Raw genomic sequence first — 18,639 nt, 5'->3', positions numbered from 1 at the left:
ATGTTTAGTCGGAGACATGTGTATTTTGCAAAGCATGACAGTCTAATAGTGTCATTAATAATAACTAGTATTAAAAAAAAAAGTATGTATTTTGTATTTTTTTATGTATTTTTTTATTACTCGTTTTAGGTAGACAGTTGATAATGAAAGTGTGATAAAAGGTGCATTTAGCCTGTCATTAATTTTGACTCCAACCCGATAAGTTATGTGTATTTACTTTTACAATTTACACTTGATGGTACTGATGGGCTTTCGAACGATGCCTAAACTATGTCACAGACATCCATCAATCTAAACATGTCGTGGATTCAAACATGTGAAAAAGTGGGTACAATTAAGTGTTTAGAAATGTGTTTAAAATCTAAATACTGTTTTTAAAGTGTACCGGTATTGTAGATACCTACATATTATTGTTATCTAAAGTGAGTGTTCACAAATATATATCCTTTAACTGCAGTGTTATAACCATCAAGTAATCGACACAACACGGCGCAATATTGCCTTGACGAGGCAAGCTCCCCCCCCCCCTCAAAAAAAACCCCCAAAACATAAAAAGCTCACAAGTCACAATGAAGCGTGGTCTAGTTGGGAGTGAGAGAAACATGCACTGTAATCACGTTGGGTAAAATACTGTTGGGCAATGTAATTTACCCGACATTGGTATGAAATTACCTCATATTGGATTGAATTGGGTAAAAACTGTCAAACTATTGGGAAGAATTTGCCCAAGAGTGTAGGCAGTTGATAATTCGACCAGTTTGGTCGAATTATCAACCCATTTTGCCCAACTTTTGTACAGTGTGGTGAAGCATTGAGTTTTCCAAAATGGTCTTCAGATAAAAAAAATTGATAATGCTCCGTTACTTTATGTCCTTGGAATGAAGCGAGACACTGTAACATTCGCAATATTTGGACCTTCTATATATTGAATGCCTCACAACACAATAACCCTTGACGCAGTTGCAATTCTGTTGATATACGTTACAAATTGCGATATCTACACTGCCGCATGCCTTCTAGCTATGTTGTGTTCACTACAGAAACCCAATCAGCAAATCATGTGTGGCCTATATAGATACGTACATCTAACCTAAACAAATTAAGTAAGGCCACGCAAGGTTTCCTGTTCGTGCAGCGCCTCCTAGCGACACATGTTTGTTACTTCACCCTTCCTTTAAGGAAGAATGGTATCAGATTCTTATCATGAAATCTTTATCCGTAACAAACTGAACAATTGTGAACAATCGTTTACTCCAAGTTACACAGTTCATGTCAGTTTCAAGCATCAAAAACAGTTCAGGCTGATCTAAAAGCAACAGACACCCAACCGTAAAACAGATATGTCACATCACTTGCGTACAATTTCAAAACTTTGGAAAAACGTAAATTGCAACAAAATGAACAGTCAATCACTCTGCGAAGAAGCGCTCCTTGACGATCCTTGCGACAATGTCCTTCCCGTCGAGGAGTTCCTGAGTCACTTTTTCCACCAGCCTTCCCGCCGTTGGCAGGTCCGTCTGCACAGCCTTTTCGTTATGGTGCTTCGCCAGCTGCAGAGTGTACTGAGCTACTGACGACGGGGTGATAGCCGTGGTAGCGATGACCCTTCTAACGGGAGGCGGGGAGGAACTCCTCCACACCACATCTTGTTCATGCTGGTCAGGGTGCAAGGTAAGGACATCAACGGCACGTTCCGGCGTTCTGGGTGGGTCTTTCTTAGCTGCCGGCATCTTATGCTTTGCCTCCCAGTGCCTGTCGAGGTCATTCTTTCTCTTGAATTCACAGCTACAGTAAGGACATCGCAACTTTTCTTTGCGCAGGTGTTGCTCATCTACATGCCGACGTAATATGGCAGAGGTTGCAAATTCTTTGTGGCAGTCTCCGCATATGTGGGCTGCTACGGGGGAGCGACTCCTGTCTCGATTCATCTTTCTAGAAAGAACGAAAAAGAAAAGGAGAGAACAACCCGTAGGCAGTTATAATCGATTAGAACCCGTCGCGGATCAACTGCATTCTCGTTAGACTAGTTAGCCACTGGCCCTGAACCTCCGAGGGGGCCTCGGAGGGCCTCTATCCTGTCCCTTAGGTGAATGTTCGGTTTGGAGTTTCAACCAAGAGCGATCTACATCTCCTCCTTTCCTTCCGGCTTGGCCAGTCGGCGTGGTTGGCTTTTCCAAATCTGGCCGGTTTTATTCAGGCTGGGATCTCCGGTCGGCTTCATCAGATCTGGTCGACTATTTCAATTCTGGTCGGCTATTTTTAAGCTCGGCATATCCAGTTGGCTCCCACAATTCTACTTGGTTATTTCCAGCTGCCTTTCTCCGGTCGGCTACTTCTGCTCCGGTGGGCTTCACCGATTTTCGGTCGACTCTCTCAAAAACTTCCTCTTGTGGGGTTCCTCATATCCACCCGGCTATTTTCTGCTGCCTTTCTCCGGTCGGCTACCTCTGCTCCGGCCGGCCCCACTGATTTTTGGTCGGCTTTCTCAAATGCTACCTTATCCGGTCGGCTTCTTCAAATCCACCTGGCTATTTTCTGCTGACTTTCTCCGGTCGGCTACTTCTGCTCCGGCCGGCTCCACCGATTTTCGGTCGGCATTCTCAAATGCCACCTTATCCGGTCGGCTTCGTCAAATCCACCTGGCTATTTTCTGCTGGCTTTCTACGGTCGGCTACTTCTGCTCCGGCCGGCTCCACCGATTTTCGGTCGGCATTCTCAAATGCCACCTTATCCGGTCGGCTTCGTCAAATCCACCTGGCTATTTTCTGCTGCCTTTCTCCGGTCGGCTACTTCTGCTCCGGCGGGTTCCACTAATTTTCGGTCGGCTTTCTCAAATGCTACCTTATCCGGTCGGCTTCCTCAAATCCACCCGGCTATTTTCTGCTGCCTTTCTCCGGTCGGCTACTTCTGCTCCGGCCGGCTCCACTGATTTTTGGTAGACTTTCTCAAAGACGTCCTTCTGTGGGCTTCCTCAAATCTACCTGGCTATGTTCAGTTACCTATATCTCCGGTCGGCAGGCACCCCCGATTCAGTATATTATGCCACTATCGATACTTAACTCAGGGAAAATTGTCCAGGCTTATTGTGTCAACTTCACCTTTCCGTTCTGGATATGGTTAGATATTCTGGATTAGAAACTCTGGATTTCTCTTGAATATGACGTGTTTCACCCATTGCAACGCACAGCACCCCCTAACGACACGTTTTTGTTACTTTCTTGTAAAACTCGCTTTGTTAACTTCATAAGACTTTGTTTATCTAAAAGGTTTACACTAGAACACCTTTGACAGACTATATCGCTACCTCTCTCAGTACTGGACTTTAATATATTTCTTGGGATTAACCAAAAGTTGATGGACCGGTTCAACTGAAATATCTTGCACAGCTCGCTCACTGTCTAATCTTTCTCATAGACAACACAGTTCTCCATCTCTTTGATGGAACCCTGTTTCTCAGCCTCAGTGACCGTCAGACTATTGAGCTGGCAAAGGTTACCTGATAGCACATTGAAAGAGCGGCATGATGGATCTTTGCTGCACGCTAAGCAGCATCGTACGGGACTCATGGGAGTGGTCTGGTAGGCGTTGTCAATCAGGCAGTATTCCTCAGGTTGGCCAGTGTCGTCAGTAAAGACAGCAGAGCATCTGGCGTAGAAAGGTTTGATACATGGGTGTGTGGCGATCCGATTGTCTGCTCTCTCACACATTGTGTGTTTCTGGGCGTTGCACCCTGTGGGCCTCCAGAGATTGGCAGCCCTGTTGCGCCTAACATTATACAGTCAGGAAGTTCCTGTTCTCCTTGTAATAGCTTCAGGTTTCGATATGGTGATTGGTCATTTGGATCATCCCCAAAACACACATGTGTTTCTGAGGCATTCCTTGTTTCTTGCTTTCGTTTACAGCCTAACCACATGTTGACGACCGGTGTTTCCCTGTTAAACAAATCTGCCATAAATGTGTTCTCCTCTTCCGAGTTCGGGGTGGCTAAGAAACCTCCCAAGCATTCGCATTTCCTGAGGGCCTCATCATAATTTAGCTGCGGTTCTTTGAAAAACTTGTAACAAGATTGCTCAAAACCAACCCAACCGGCAGGACAGGTAGATGAGAGGCAAATAGCCAAACATACAAGAAGCATTGAAGGTTCAATGTTCTTTGAGAACATGGTTTGCCAACCTCTGATCGTGAATTCAAGTCTAGATGTCATCAAAGAGCTTCTTAGATATAAGCCACGGGCGCCATCCCAGCGATGGCAAGATGCAGTTTTCATTTCTTAAAACTTGTCCAACTACAGTCAAGCAGAGAGATACTTTTTTTCTGAGATGCTATGGAATGATCCGAGTAGAAAACCTCCGAATAAAAGTTTCCTGTTAACTTCAGTATTGCTCATGCACACGTACGTTGTAGAAAGACTGTTCCGAAACAAAAATGCAAACACCATAGGGGATGTTTCTGGCAGTGCGAAATAGTCTATATCCCTCTAAGGTCGTATATTTCACTTTATTATTAAAAAAATCTTTGAAATCTCAAGCCTACCTGTCATTGCTGATACCATCAGAACCGAAGCTGCTGCACTGTCCATCCAACGACATGCAATGACTGAGAATCCGCTTAGTGGATCGTTTATCACCGAGTAGAGCCTACACTAATCACAATCAGCCCGCCTTTAGCTACGCAGACAGGCTGACCAGGCTGACCAGGCTGACGTCATCGCCAGCCAATCAGAAATTGGTGAAGACTTCACGGCGAAGATGCAGACTTTTTCGATTGGCTGGAAGTCACTCTGTGGGAGGGGCCTTTTTGGATGCGCGTGAGTTGTTGCCAATCACTATCGCTAATACCGTATTGTGATCTAAAAAGAGTGCTCACAAAGATATAACGATCACTGCAGCGGAAAACATCCAGAGATCGATACAACACGGCGCAATATCGCACGGAATTGACGCGCTCTTTCCTGTTGGCAATATTGAATCCTAATAACATTGAATGCCTCGAAATTTAATAACCTTCAACGCAGTTGAAATTCAGGTGATATCTGTACGGTACAATGCCATCTCTGAAAAGCCGCAATAAGAACACCTCCTAGCTACAGGTTGTGTTCACTACAGAAATCCTACCAGCAAATTACGCGTGGCCTAGATATCAAATATAGTGGAAAACACGACCAATAATGAATCTTTGAGAATTATCTGAAGCGAGGAAGTCACTCATACAAAGCCTGCAGATATTAAAACTTCAATTTTCACCTGCTACTGTCGTATGCCTGGAAAATAACAAAGAACAAATATACAGCATAAAGAGTTTCCTATAGCGCTGATGGTGACAGTTAAAGGCCCTACATTTTGTTTCAGCAGGTTAACCACACCGCGAGTCAGGAGAATGACCGAAAGCTCCCCAATGTTCCTCAAAATGTTTATACAAAGACGCATAAGATTTATCAGCAACAATAAAAAGTACGAAAGCCTAAGGGAGCCAGGTCAGTCGAAACACACCACTGGTGATAACAATCAATCTGGTTGTCTTACGCTGTAGTTTGGCAGCACCCATTCGCGCTTATTCACGCCTCATCTCAAACCGTGCAACTGTCTGCAAAAAGGAAGCCATGGACAACGCCACCTAATGCCAGACGATGTCCAGCGCCAATCGCCGTGCAGAGCGCCCCTTGATGTCGGATATGACCCCCTTTTCAAATCTGTAAATAGAGTAATGCGTGAAACATAATGGTTACCACTGCCCGTTGTGCGGTGTGTCGGCAATCTGCGACTCCCCCTCCCATCTCCCCCGTTACACTTCCTGCACCTTTCCCACCTCCCCCACCTGCCCCCCCCCCACACACTAACACATGTTTGAATGTTTCTCTTCATTTTTCCGACGGATAAACCTAACCCAAAATACCTCTAACCTGTTTTCCAGAGAAAGGAAACCTTGTGTGGACGTGGGCAAGTCCACACAACGTCGCTGCTACCTGGTTTATGTGGACATCTTTTGTTCGGAAGTCCACACAGTGAATGTAATGCTTGTCCACCCATTCCCATACACGCACCCAATTTCAATTTGTAAAAAAAATGGCTTTGCATCAAACTAATTTAATTTCTCCCCGCTCAAAGGAAGAAAAACCCAGAACTTAAATTGAGGACATATGCAGATCGCGTCAGGTTCCCAGACAGAACTTCATTCTGAGCTGGCTCCATCACAATTATGGTCAGTCCAAATTCAACAGCACGAAACTGTCATTTTGGAATGAACATTTCAGTTATTCTGTTTTTCAATTCCCTGAAGTAGGTCGATTGTCAGAGAATAATAATTACCACCAGAAAGTGCGGGTAGTTGAAATTGACCTTAATAAGTCCTCAACAGTTGCGTGCAAGGCCGCCGGGTCATACGGAGGACATTAATTAATTGATGTATTGCGAATCTTGCATTACAAAGAAACACGAGCTAACGCGCGCTCACGCATGACATTAATTTCGCCTCCGCACGTTTCCTGCCGTTCTTCAGGGTCCTAGGAGTTGCAATTTTTTTCTCAAAATAACTAAATTAGGGAGTGGGGCTTTGGTGCTTTCGTCCCCACGGAGTTAATTATTTTCAAGGAGGTTCAGTTGGACGCTGTCAAGATTGCACAGAAAACATTTTCGTTTTCAAACATCGCTCTTTTTTTGTGTACAAAAATAAAATTATGTCGAAAGCCAACGCTATACTACGAAACCGCCACGTAAACGTTAATGATATTTAATTGAACAAAAAATCTTCTTTTCGGGGATACCAAAAATAAAATGAAACAAAGTTGAGACGTAAAATATCAATAATACAGTAATTCTGCTAAGACATATAATTGGGATCACGATCTTTGCATTTTCACCGATTAAATCAGAAAAAGTAATGAAAGTGTGGGTTTAACACATCAAGGAACATCAAATTGAAAGTTGATTGAATAAGACGCTAAAAGGAAAATGTGAACAGAGTATATGATCTGATACTATACATTTTATCAGTGCTGGACTTTAAAAGGCTCTGAAATCGGCACATTTAAGTGGTCTTATTTATCAGAACAAAATAATTATCTTTCTAAGTTATTCACTGGTGAAATCTCTATCAACATGTAAAACTCATACTCAGATGAAAATGATACATCTTAAGTAAAGTTAAGACAAGATAAGTTCGCGGTAGCACCATGTGAATAAATCCTGTATTGTCTACCTTGAAATGATGTCGAAGATTAAATGCGACAAACCAATACTTTTATATTTCGGCTGGTAGTTTTATGGAAGAACTACAGCTTACAAATATAGGCATTTTAAAACAGATAAAAAATGCGAGAACGGTTCGCAATATAAAGGAAATCTACCAGTACTTTTACCATAGCATCGCCGATAAAATATCAGAACAGTGTCAGTCATGCTTTATATATCATGATTTTCATCTGGAAACGATTTTATCGATTTCTAGAAAAAAAGTAACCACTTCAACAAGAGCTTCACGCAAGAATACCTGTATACAATGGAAATGAAAATTGGGTCGAACTGCTTATAGGCCTATCAGTTATTCATCGGTTAAGAAAACAAAGCGAATCAACATTATTTTCAAAGAACTTAGTTTAGAGATTTCATTTTGTCTTTGAGGCTATTCTTTTTTCAATTAACATTTCTAAAGGTTCATGCCGTACCTGCCGTCAGTATAAATTTACATTCTTAAGTTGCACAGTTGAAACTGATTACTTTGTAATAAAGTGTCGATCCCTGTCATCCAGCAGGACCTGATTTTATTGGGTTTCTACGTAGAAATATTGCTTGGAAAAAAGTTATAGCTGTGAACCAGTCACAAGTGTAGTACACCCTGCATGTCAGTTGGTATCCTGTTTCTACTATGACGTATGCGCATATACAAATTCCCGTTGTTAACATCGCCATAGGCTCCGACCTTACGGCCCGAGTTCCACCGAACCATATAAGCAGACAATACTGCTCGGAAGATATTCATGCTAAGCCGCAATAATAAGCCAACTGCATCCCTTTTAGTCTGCGAACCTTTTTTTCTTCGCAAACGCTCAGCACATTTCTGCATTCAACAGCTCACTAAAAATCGCGCCAGCTGTTGTGAATGCTTATATCTCCTGCTCATTCCGAGGATGTTATTCTTTTAAAAGGAGGACGCCGCTGCAGGCAATTTTAAACGCGAGTGATGGTCGTGGAAGGACAAATGATCTAAGGGTAAGCTTCCCAGGAAATATTTGACTTCTCTGCTAATTAATTCTTTAGAGCACTCGCGAAGTGATGACAACTGGCCTTGGCAGTTACACTGACACATGTCCGATATGATATCGGTGATAAATTAGTGAAATTAAAGTGTCCTAAACGTTCTGCTCGCTGATTGACCACTATTGCGCATGGACAACTCAAAAATTAATGAACAATCCAGGGTCACCCGTTGACGCTATAAATTCTACTTGAAGTGCCGGACTAGCTGTCATACGTTGGAATAGCTTGTGTACCAGCAATACTATACCAGAGCTGTGCATGCGAGATATAAGTGTGCATTGTGTCTGTAGTTCATACTTTGGCTACAAAGCTCGATGTCAGCGGTGTTGAGTTTTAATACGGAGAGGGGAATTGTGTAGTTCTTTTCGCATTTTTCCTACGTTAACTTGATTGTCAACATGTTGAATGTATACCTTCTGATACTCGTGACCTTTACAACTGGTGGCTTTGGAAGCGGTAAGTTGGTAGATTTTGTAATAATACTTGGACTTAAATTTAGCACAAAATAATGTTTCGTCACAGCCTTTGGTCTGTCACCCCTTACCGTTGAAAAATTCGTGTCTCTCTCCCTGTAGCTGTTCTGTAGGATCTTGTCTATTTTCTTAGGGGATTTTGAGTAGGCCTTATTGTTGTAAACTGTCTTGACTTAAATGATATCTACGGAGTTCTAGAGGTGCCAACCAAGTTGTTAAGGTCCTGCCATCCAAGATGCTGGGACAACAGCTTACTCTTAAAATGTCAAAGGTAATTTTATCAAGAGATGACCGCATCTTCAAACTAGGATGTTAACATCCTGAGAAAATTAATCACAGGATGATGACTTCCTAAATGTCGACATCCGGAGATAATTTCAAATGCAGTTAAGATTAAGTAGATGGTGAGGAAGCAATCTTACTTTCAGGATCATGTCGTCATCCCGTGATAAATTGTCTCAGGTATAGTCGACACTCTACTATCGGGATGTCGTCATCCTTTGATAAATGATCTCAGAATGTCGACACGATGTCGTCATTCCATGATAAATTAACTCGGATGTTCGTCATGCCGTGATAAATTATCTCAGGATCTCAACATATTGGATGGCACCTCAAGATCTCCGTTGTATTCTAAAAGTCCGGCCTTTCGACGATTATTTCAGCTCTTCAAAGACTCAAATGAGTCCAGGTACTCTGCGATAGTTACAATGCACGTTTGGCTTTTGTTAGTTGTTTTTCGTTCTGGGAAGACCCAGAAACTCGACTTTTCGAACCGAGTGTTCACTCCACCTACAGAACCATATCATACAATTCGTAAACTCAATGAATAAATATCTGACAAGATTTATTTTGTATCGATGAATATGAAGTTACGTTCAGCTTCGAAAACATATCATACAACTAGTAAGCTCAATGTATAAATATCTGACAAGTTTTATTTCAAAACTACGAGTGGTAATTTTTGTGGAACGTTGGACCATTATACGCCTTTCCCAAACTGGTTTAATGGTGAACAGCGCACTTCGCGTCTGGTGCTCTCTCCACACGCGTATAGCTAAGGAAATTACGGTAGTAATACCATCTTTGGACAATGCGCGTGGTGAGCCATATTTTCTCAGAGAGTTCCAAGCTTACAATAACCGATCACGAAATGAAGTAAGGAAGGAAGTCTTAATGATGAAAATGGGAGTAATATGAAAAGAAGCCGCATCAAAACCACTTTTAAAATTGTAAATTGAATTCCAAGTGACAGGTGGAAACCGCCGATAATGGAGTCGTTAAGTGCCAGCTACGGAAATATACCATGAAACTGTCAATAGAATTCTTGCCTGATTCACTTTGGGATTGCATTAAGCCTAATTGACCTCATGTAGACGATGGACGCATGGGTGTCGCTAGCGGTGGTAGGGGTATAGGGCACAAGGGGGTGCTCCCCTGGAAAAAAGAGGAGGGGAGGAAGAGGAAAAAGGGGGAAAAGAAAATAAGAAGAGGAGGTGCGAAGTCATGTTGCTGTTAATTTAATACACATGGGGAGGGGTGGGCAAATGTCCTCGGCTGAAAGGGGCCTATAATGCTATAAACAATAGGCCTAGGTATCGCGGTCTTGAACAAAGCGTCGAAGGAAGTTCAGCTGCCCATCCCCTTTCGATTTTTTTTGCAAAGCCGATGATTTCTCCCTTCGCTGCTTTCTGGTGTGAGCTTTGCCCCCCTCTTTAAAAAAAATCATAGCAACGCCCATGCATGGACGTCAATTAATTAAGCAAGCCTGTCTCTGGGTTGCCTCTTGAGGACACTGATCAGTCCAGGTTGGGTGTGGCTGAGAAACTAACATAAAATTTCAGCACAGCGGTAATCCAGTGAAGGGATGTATTTCCCCCAAAATATTTTCTATGAATAAAAAACAAATTTATAAACTAATGGACGCAAACATTTGCTCCCAAGTTTCTTAATCTGAAAAGATTGCCGTTATGATTGTAATTGACCTCATCCATTGACCACACCCATTATTGGTCTGACCCAATCATTGGCTTTTACGGTAACCCTAATTTCATAGAAAAGGTTTGCGGAAATTGTGATGAATGTCTAGCGAAGAACTTCATGACCAATCCTATAAATTATTCAATACAGCTGCCTATAGTCTCGTAGTTTGAGCGTCGAGTGTCGTTCCTAATGGAGATTAACCACATCCATTAGCTAAGGCTTCAGAATAACCGTAATGCTGGCTTTCTCATTATTTTCCTCAATTTCGCAAAACATGCTAGCGGAAATTATGCAGCGGGTCTTACGGAGAATTAAAACCGCACAACCTTTTATATAGACTAGTGTACTTAGTGTGGATATTTTTTTAAACGAAAGAAAGGAAGAGTTACTCAATGTCATATATGGCAAAGCTGAGAAGGGGTAAATGGTATTGTTCAGTTGTTTTGAAAACCATTAAATTCACCTCATCACAGCTATAAACTCTGGCATAAAGAAAAGTATTGCACACTATCAGCCTTACCGTTGCGAAGACCGATTTATAAGGTTTACGAAAAGCTTTCTTTTAAATGAAACAATAAATGGACATTTTGTAAAATATTTGAACATCAGTTTCTCCCGTTGCGTTTCTCCATGCCACTTTCGGAGTTTGTTTCCCTTATAATGATCCAACTATGTTCAGTATTTTCATGAAAATAGGGGAAAAGGGCTTGGGTACGTCCATTTTTCAAAGCTGTAACAAATGGTGTTTGCAATATCTGTCAATGTTTTAAAGCCTCACGAATATTAATAAGGTTTCTATCCATATATGGTCTGCAGTAAAAATTTCACGACCCCCACTTTCACGAGTTAATAATTGATAATTGTCAACCTATTTTGTGGGCTTCCATTGGTCGATACCGAGACTCACGCAATCCAGCCGAGTCACGCTATTGAGTATGCTAATAACACGCCAGTCACTGTTGCGACCAAATTCGGCCGTGGTATAGACCATGTGTTGATTGCTCGGCAGTGAGAAACGTAATTTGAAATTTACCTTGGTGATAGTACAAAGTGTAACACAAGCGTTTGCAACAACAGATGGAGCTAAAATTCAGATTTTCTTAGATGATGGAAGTGTTCAACTACTCGTATTTTTTTAAGGAATCTTAGAAATTGAGAAGTAAATAGATTTGGGGACCTTTTCTGACGATTTCTCACGACTTTTAACTCAGCTTGACCAGTGACCAGTATTGACATTACTGCATCAATAACGGCGATTTTTCTTTCACTGACGTGAAGTTTAGAATTTCTTCTACTCTTATAATTTAAAATTCATACGCGTCAGACGTTCGCTAATTGCGTCAATGCGTCAACCGTCAAAAGATGTCAAAAACGTTATTTCAGAATGCTACAAATTAAGTATTGAATGCCTCAAAACGAAAGAGAATGACGCAAAACGAAAACTAACGTCAGGAACAAAATCTCGGGTACCTAAAAATAAAATTGAAAGCCACAACGATGAAAAGGAAAACCCAATTTGATTAGACGTTTAAATTCACGCAAAATTGAATGGCTAATAATGAAAATGATCAGAAAAATTAAGAAATTGGTCGGGAAACCTGTAGTTAATTTCAATGAAGGAGTCATTTTATGTTTATATTTTTGGCCTTTTTAACCTGCTGAAATACCGAACATCCTTTCAGTTGGTCATGGTATCCTGATAATGTATTATCTATTTTCTATCCTGTGTAATTTTAGACCTGGAGAGCAGATTAGTCGGTGGCCCGTTTAGCCACGAAGGTCGACTGGAGGTGCAAGGTCCAAGTGGGGAATGGGGCTCCTTTTGCCGGGGGAACTTGTCCAGTTCAGCCGACGACAACGCCTTTCGTGTCAACGAGCTAGCGTGCGGCCTTTGCAGGCTCATGGGTTATTTGGGCTCCTACACGGCCTCTAATCACCAGGACGTGTACGGTAAGGCCGACGGGGTGATCTGGTACAAGGACGGTTACTGTGACTGTGCACAGGCTCCATGCAAATTCGAGCCGTGGACTCTGGGAGGGGGCAGCTGCGATCACCGAACGGACTTGAGCATGACCTGTCTGACAAGTAAGTTGTGAATTGTGTAGTTCGGCATTGAGAGGGTAGAAGAATTAATGGTTACCGCACGACTAAATGACTTGTAATGAATCGGGATAGACACTACATTTATGTGCATTTCTCTTATGTTCTATTTTACCGACTATTTCGATCTTCTTTCCAAAGCGGACCTCCGTCTTTTCAACGGCAGCAGCGACCGGGAAGGCTGGCTGGAGATCGGACTAGGAGGCGACCGGTGGGTTGGCTTAGGCGAGAACCTACCGCACTCCATCCATGACGCCGACCTGGTATGCCAACACTTCGGCTTTCCCTTGGCGCTTGCCGTGTCAGACGGCGTCGACCTTCCGTGGAACGGTGACTTCCCGGAGCGTTTACGGAGGAAGAAGAGCTGCCAGGCGGATGAGACGATAACGGAATGCCTGAGTAGGTCCATCTGTAAAAGCATCTGCGGATATGGTTCAGGCCAGTTTGCACTATTTGGTGTGAAGTGTGCGACAGGTAAGTCTATTCCATAAACGTGCTTTTTAAAGCATGATGATCGACCATTGACCAATGTATACGATTGCGCCTCGATAGCAACTTACATACAACGCCATTACAAAACCACACGCACTCCTATCCTGGCTCCTGGCTGTGCACTATGATACGGGCGGCTATTGATAACCAGCGATTCAACCAACCTCTGTATGCCGGTGTCCCGGTAACATTAATCAAAGATCTTGATTGACCTTTTCTTGTAGATGACGAGGTCTTAACTCTACCGGAGTCCCAAGAGGTCTTCCCTGAAGGAATCGAGGTCCGACTAGGAGATGACGATTCACAACTGAGTGGAATCTTACAGTTGCGCCACAACGGATCCGACTGGGGCCTTGCCTGTTTTCACGACGCGGCACAGACCCAGGCCGCAGCTAAAGAAGCTTGCCTTCGCTATGGCTCCTCTTTGGTCGAGTCCACCAGCCTCGATCCAGCCCGTACCTGGAACGGAGGGATTGAGTTTGTGCTCCGAGTCGATAGCCAGGACAAAGGGCACTGGATGGTCGTGGAAGATCACTGTGCGAGAAATGGAGGGAAAGCGTTCACTGTCACCTGCAAAAAAGGTACGATTGTCGTGTTAGTACCGTCTGCTGTTTGCACTGAGCAAAATATAAACCTGTTGAGTTAAGCCCGGTCATACTCGGCGCGAAAGCGAAAGCGGACGCGAATTTGTGACGTCGTGTCGAGTATTCGCGCTGCGAATTCGTAAAAGTTGAGCACATTTCAACTCGGGCGAATTTCGCAGCGAACGTCTCATGACGTCAAATTCGCTTTGCATTCACATTCGCGTGGAGTATGAACCAGGCTTTATACGTATACGGATAAAACTGTTTACTTTAGAGGCTAGTTCGTACTCGGCGAAAAAGCGAACGCGAATTGTATTTTCAAGGCAGCGAACTCGCATCAATTGCACACAATATTGTACTAAATGTTTATAGTGGCACCAAATTTGCTTTGCATGTGAAGTATGAACCGGCCTCTGACTTAAACAAATTCCAATTTGTCTTGCAGGATTCACGCTAAATGGTGTAACAGTGTACCTCCCAGATGAAGCCACATGTGAAGGCTTCTGCGGGGTGCCGCCGTCTCTTCTTCACACGTGCGGATGCGATGCCCTATGCCACGCCTTCCAAGATTGCTGTTTCGATGTGTTGTCTGTGTGTCCTTCCCTGCTGAACCAGTCAGCCGATGTCGACCAACAACATAGTCTTTACAACCTGACCCATAGCTCTCAGTACTATGCTTGCCACTACATCAACGACTTGAACTACAACTACCAGTTAATCAGCCGGTGCCCGGAGTCGTGGTCAGGCGCCGCCGTGCGGGATTACTGCGAGGCACCAGACTTCGCGCAGGCCATGCTGTACCACACGGGAAACGAGGTCTACATTGGGTTTAAGAATATCGCCTGCGCTCTTTGCCACGGCTTCAATGCATATCGGGAGTACGAGGGAGAAACGATTACTTTTCCTTCACTTCCAATTAATCCCATTACCCCAATCCCAGGAGACAACGATACAACACCTGTGATGGTGGACTGGGAACCCCCACCCCCTCACTTCGTGACTCCAATCTTTCAGGAATTTGCGTATTACTCGATCGACAACTCCGCTGACTCTATCTACCTCCACGCCTGCCATCCCGACGGTGAACTCATAAGTGAATGCCCGTCTTTTACCCCCGATGAAGGACTGGTCGAATCCTGCGCTGCTTATTCCGCGCAGGTGACAGCCCGTACTGACCCCCGCTCGTTTAAGAATCCCCACTGCGCACTCTGCAACGGAATTGCTCTGGAGGATATCGTCCTGTCCCTCGAAATTTCTTTGCCGTGGTGCTGTCATACCTTTAACAATCCTTACCATATTTTATTAGAAGAGCCAGCTCCATTGGTATACTGGACATACCTGGCAATCAGCGTCGGAGAAGAATTAGAATGTCAGACGAAGAACTTCGTGGTGGTCACGAAGACACGGAAGACCACTAGCGGTGTGGTTGAGAGGAGCCCTCCCCGGTCGCAAAAAACGGCGTTCTCGGCGCTGCAATGTCTTCTGCAAGCGACCGCTGTCACCAATATTGACATAGTTGCAGCTTTTGGTGCTCCTTTGGACCAGCAAGCCATGATGTTCAATAACAACACTGAGGAAACTGCCCACGTATCCGTCCCGGGGTTTGCACATATCGGTGAATTTGGAGCCCTTTTGAGTGACATCCTACAGAGGGAAGATGGGGAAGGCACCAACTGGAAGAGGCGTTGCGGTGCTGCGAAAGTCATGCTCAAAGAAGAATGTCAAGTGCTTGAGAACACCAACAACATAACCGAATGTTTCCAAACTGAAGCGAATGTGACCGCCACAACTATTAACGGTACCCAGTACTTGTACATCGGTGAGGGAGTTCTGGTCATTCCTTTCAATCTATCGCTGTTGACTGCTTATGAAGAGGACAAGGAATCTATGACTTACACAAAGCGTAACTTTGCCGAAGTATGCGGGCTGGTTCCGAAGAACATGACCTGCGATTTTTTCCCGGTCGATCAAGCCAAGTGGACTGAAGTTGGCGATCGACGGGTAATGACTTATCAAGGGTCGGAATTGGATAACAGCTCGTTTGCCATTTTCCCGGATGGTTACGTAGTTGTGTGCACACACACCACTGTGTCGTATCGGAACCCGTTCACGGGGCCTGAATACATTGTCCAAGTCGTGTGCGTATCTCTGTCACTTGTTGCCCTCGCAGCTACTGTTGTGACCTACTGCGTATTCCCAGTGCTGAGAAACATCCACGGACTGACGGTCATGAGCATGTCGGTGGCCATATTCGTTGGACAGTTCCTGTTACTGGTCGGTGTGAATCAGACGGAGAGTTCAATTGTCTGTTCGGCCGTGGCGATTGTCGCCCACTACGCCTGGCTGGCCGCATTTGCCTGGATGACCGCCATGGCGTGGGACCTGATGCGCACCTTCTCCTCCACCGTCTCCCGTGCCCACGGCTCGGCCTGCGGTCGTGCCTTTCTCCGTCTCTCGCTCTTCGGCTGGTTCTCTCCGTTTATTGTCCTCATCCCGTGCCTCGTGGTGAATTTCTGCGACTGCACCGATCTGACGTTCAGCTACGGCCGTCCGGAGACCAAGATCTGCTGGATCACAGACGAGGCCGCCATCTTGGTGACCTTTGGCCTGCCGATTGTGCTGTCGCTTTGCGCCAACACCGTCTTCTTCTCATTGACGGTCAAGGCCATCCGAGCTACCAAGAAGGCTTCCTCGATGGTCAATGAAGACAAGAACAAGAGAAAGGAAACCACTCGGGAACTGCTGATTTATGTGAAGGTAAGTTAGGTTCTGTTTTTACAGTAAATGAAAATACTGGGCCATAGGGGGTGACGGGACTATATTAAGCCCATGGCCTAAACTCAACTTCATTATTATTGGAAGATTCCCTTTAATGTACCGACCCAAAAAATGTATGACATCAGGCTATACACATGGACAGAGCATCGTTCAGGTGTAAACCAATTAACCACCTCGATTACAGTGTGAGGCTTGCTTGTATGTAACAGGTAACCAAAAGACCGAAATCACTTGGATTCACAATCATGTTGATAATTTGAGAGATGCAACAAAATGGTTCTAGCTTCATGTGTTTGAAATAATAAGGGAAGCTATACTTGGTGGTATAACAAGGGAATTGAAACCTATTTTTATTTTTGAAAATGCTTCCTTTTAGGCGTTATCCTACCTATTGCTCATTGATGCCAAGCACAATGGGAGTTTGATTTTCTGAACACTTTTAAGAATAGCCACTCAGATTGGACTAGAAAAACAGTCCATCTCCTTGTTTGTTGTTACAAGTTTGAGTTTTCTCTCGTTAAATCTGACTGGCGGTTTCTTTTTTTCACACTTATATAACCCAGATATCGAGCGTCATGGGCTTCGCCTGGATCATCGGTTTCATTGCCTTGGCAACCGACATCAGTGTGCTCTGGTTCCTGTTCATCATCTCGGGGGCACTCCAGGGCGTCTTCATCTTCACTTCCTTTGCCTTCAACAGCCGCATCCGGGGCATGTGGAGAAAAAAGTTTCGGCCGACGAAGATGGCGCCCTCTGACATTTCTAACGGCCGTTCGCTCGTCAGCAAAAACTTGCGCACAGTATCGGATGGCACGGCTAGCGCGTCCGTGTAAATAGTCTGGTTGCCTGACTGAATTTTCCCTTTATGAAATGCGAATAAGGTAGCAGTTACGGTTAAGAATAGAACATGACGTCAGGACGCCCTTTCAAGATATTTTATTTTAGATGCAGTAGGCTTGGAATACTGATACTTCGAGTTCTGTAGGTTGAATTGATTGCAAACCTAACATTTCATGATCGACAGCAATGATCACAACTGTAGTGTTGGATGCATTCAATGCTTCACCCGAAAACTGCCGAAGGGGTGAAGGATAATTTCCGAATGTAAACGAACAGTTTCGGAATATAGGAAATTGTTTCTCCTATTGACGTCATTATGGTCACGTGATATTAGTGGCTACTTGACTTAGAAATAATCGAAATTGGCTAAAGTGAAAAAAATGAACAACAATTCGGGGAGAGCTAAAAAAGGACCACCAGTTTGTCACAAGCAAAATACACACACGCACACAAGTGTGTATTTGCCTGCAATCGGGGACCCCCTATTGTCCCTTAATTGTTTGTTTGTACTTTTTAGGAAGACCTCCCATATGTTTTGTACACGATCGCCAAATTGAGGACCTTCAGGAATTGGGGACCCTATTGTCCTCTATTGTTCAACGTCCCCTATGGAATGCAGAAACAAACTCGCACACACACAATCATATCAATTTGTCGGCAGGTGATGCGTGTGCTTCTGTCGACTTTCGGCCAATCGAGTTTTGCGTAAATGTAAATACATGTATTAATCATTTCGATTATTTCCGCCAGATATATGTTTGTGAATATGTATATTTCAACTATTACTAGTGGTCTACTTTCTCATTCCAAATTATGTGTTTATTCAAATAAGAATTAACGATCTACATTGAACTTTGAATAATTTTTGCGATGTATGCATTATAATAGACTAAATATGTTACAGGCATAAGTGTTGTATCATTGCATTTGAATATTTTCGACGGAATGTAAAATAATTATTGATGTATTCTTAACCAATTCGTCATCTCAAATGCTGCCTTCTGGATTCGGACCTGGACTTCTTGTAAAATTACATCAACACATTTTTGAAAAATGTATGTTTTAGGCTGATGTTTGCATTTTTTTTTTTAGTATTTTTTAGTTAAACAATCGTAATACATGTTTCCATTTGCAATC

The 18,639-nt window shown here is 43.6% G+C and overlaps 1 protein-coding gene across 1 annotated transcript; it reads left to right on the top strand.

The window, feature by feature from the left end:
• The first annotated feature begins 8,475 nt into the window (after positions 1–8,475).
• Positions 8,476–17,990, top strand: LOC119722841. Its single transcript, XM_038193204.1, has 6 exons — positions 8,476–8,708; positions 12,446–12,793; positions 12,950–13,282; positions 13,525–13,881; positions 14,330–16,641; positions 17,226–17,990. The coding sequence occupies exons 1-6, from the start codon at positions 8,651–8,653 to the stop codon at positions 17,493–17,495; spliced, it is 3,678 nt and encodes a 1,225-aa protein (XP_038049132.1). The 5' UTR covers positions 8,476–8,650; the 3' UTR covers positions 17,496–17,990.
• Positions 17,991–18,639: the final 649 nt, after the last annotated feature.

Source organism: Patiria miniata, unplaced genomic scaffold, assembly GCF_015706575.1.
Source record: "Patiria miniata isolate m_02_andy unplaced genomic scaffold, ASM1570657v1 HiC_scaffold_16, whole genome shotgun sequence".
NCBI classification, from domain to species: Eukaryota; Metazoa; Echinodermata; class Asteroidea; order Valvatida; family Asterinidae; genus Patiria; species Patiria miniata.
Note: the sequence above shows the minus strand (reverse complement) of the source record. Positions and strands in the feature narration are given on the sequence as shown.

Coding starts and splice junctions, on each gene's coding strand:
- LOC119722841 (XM_038193204.1), top strand. CDS start 8,651: ATGTTGAATGTATACCTTCTGATACTCGTGACCTTTACAACTGGTGGC. Junction 12,794..12,949: donor GAGCATGACCTGTCTGACAA/GTAAGTTGTGAA, acceptor TTCTTTCCAAAG/CGGACCTCCGTCTTTTCAAC. Junction 16,642..17,225: donor AACTGCTGATTTATGTGAAG/GTAAGTTAGGTT, acceptor TATATAACCCAG/ATATCGAGCGTCATGGGCTT.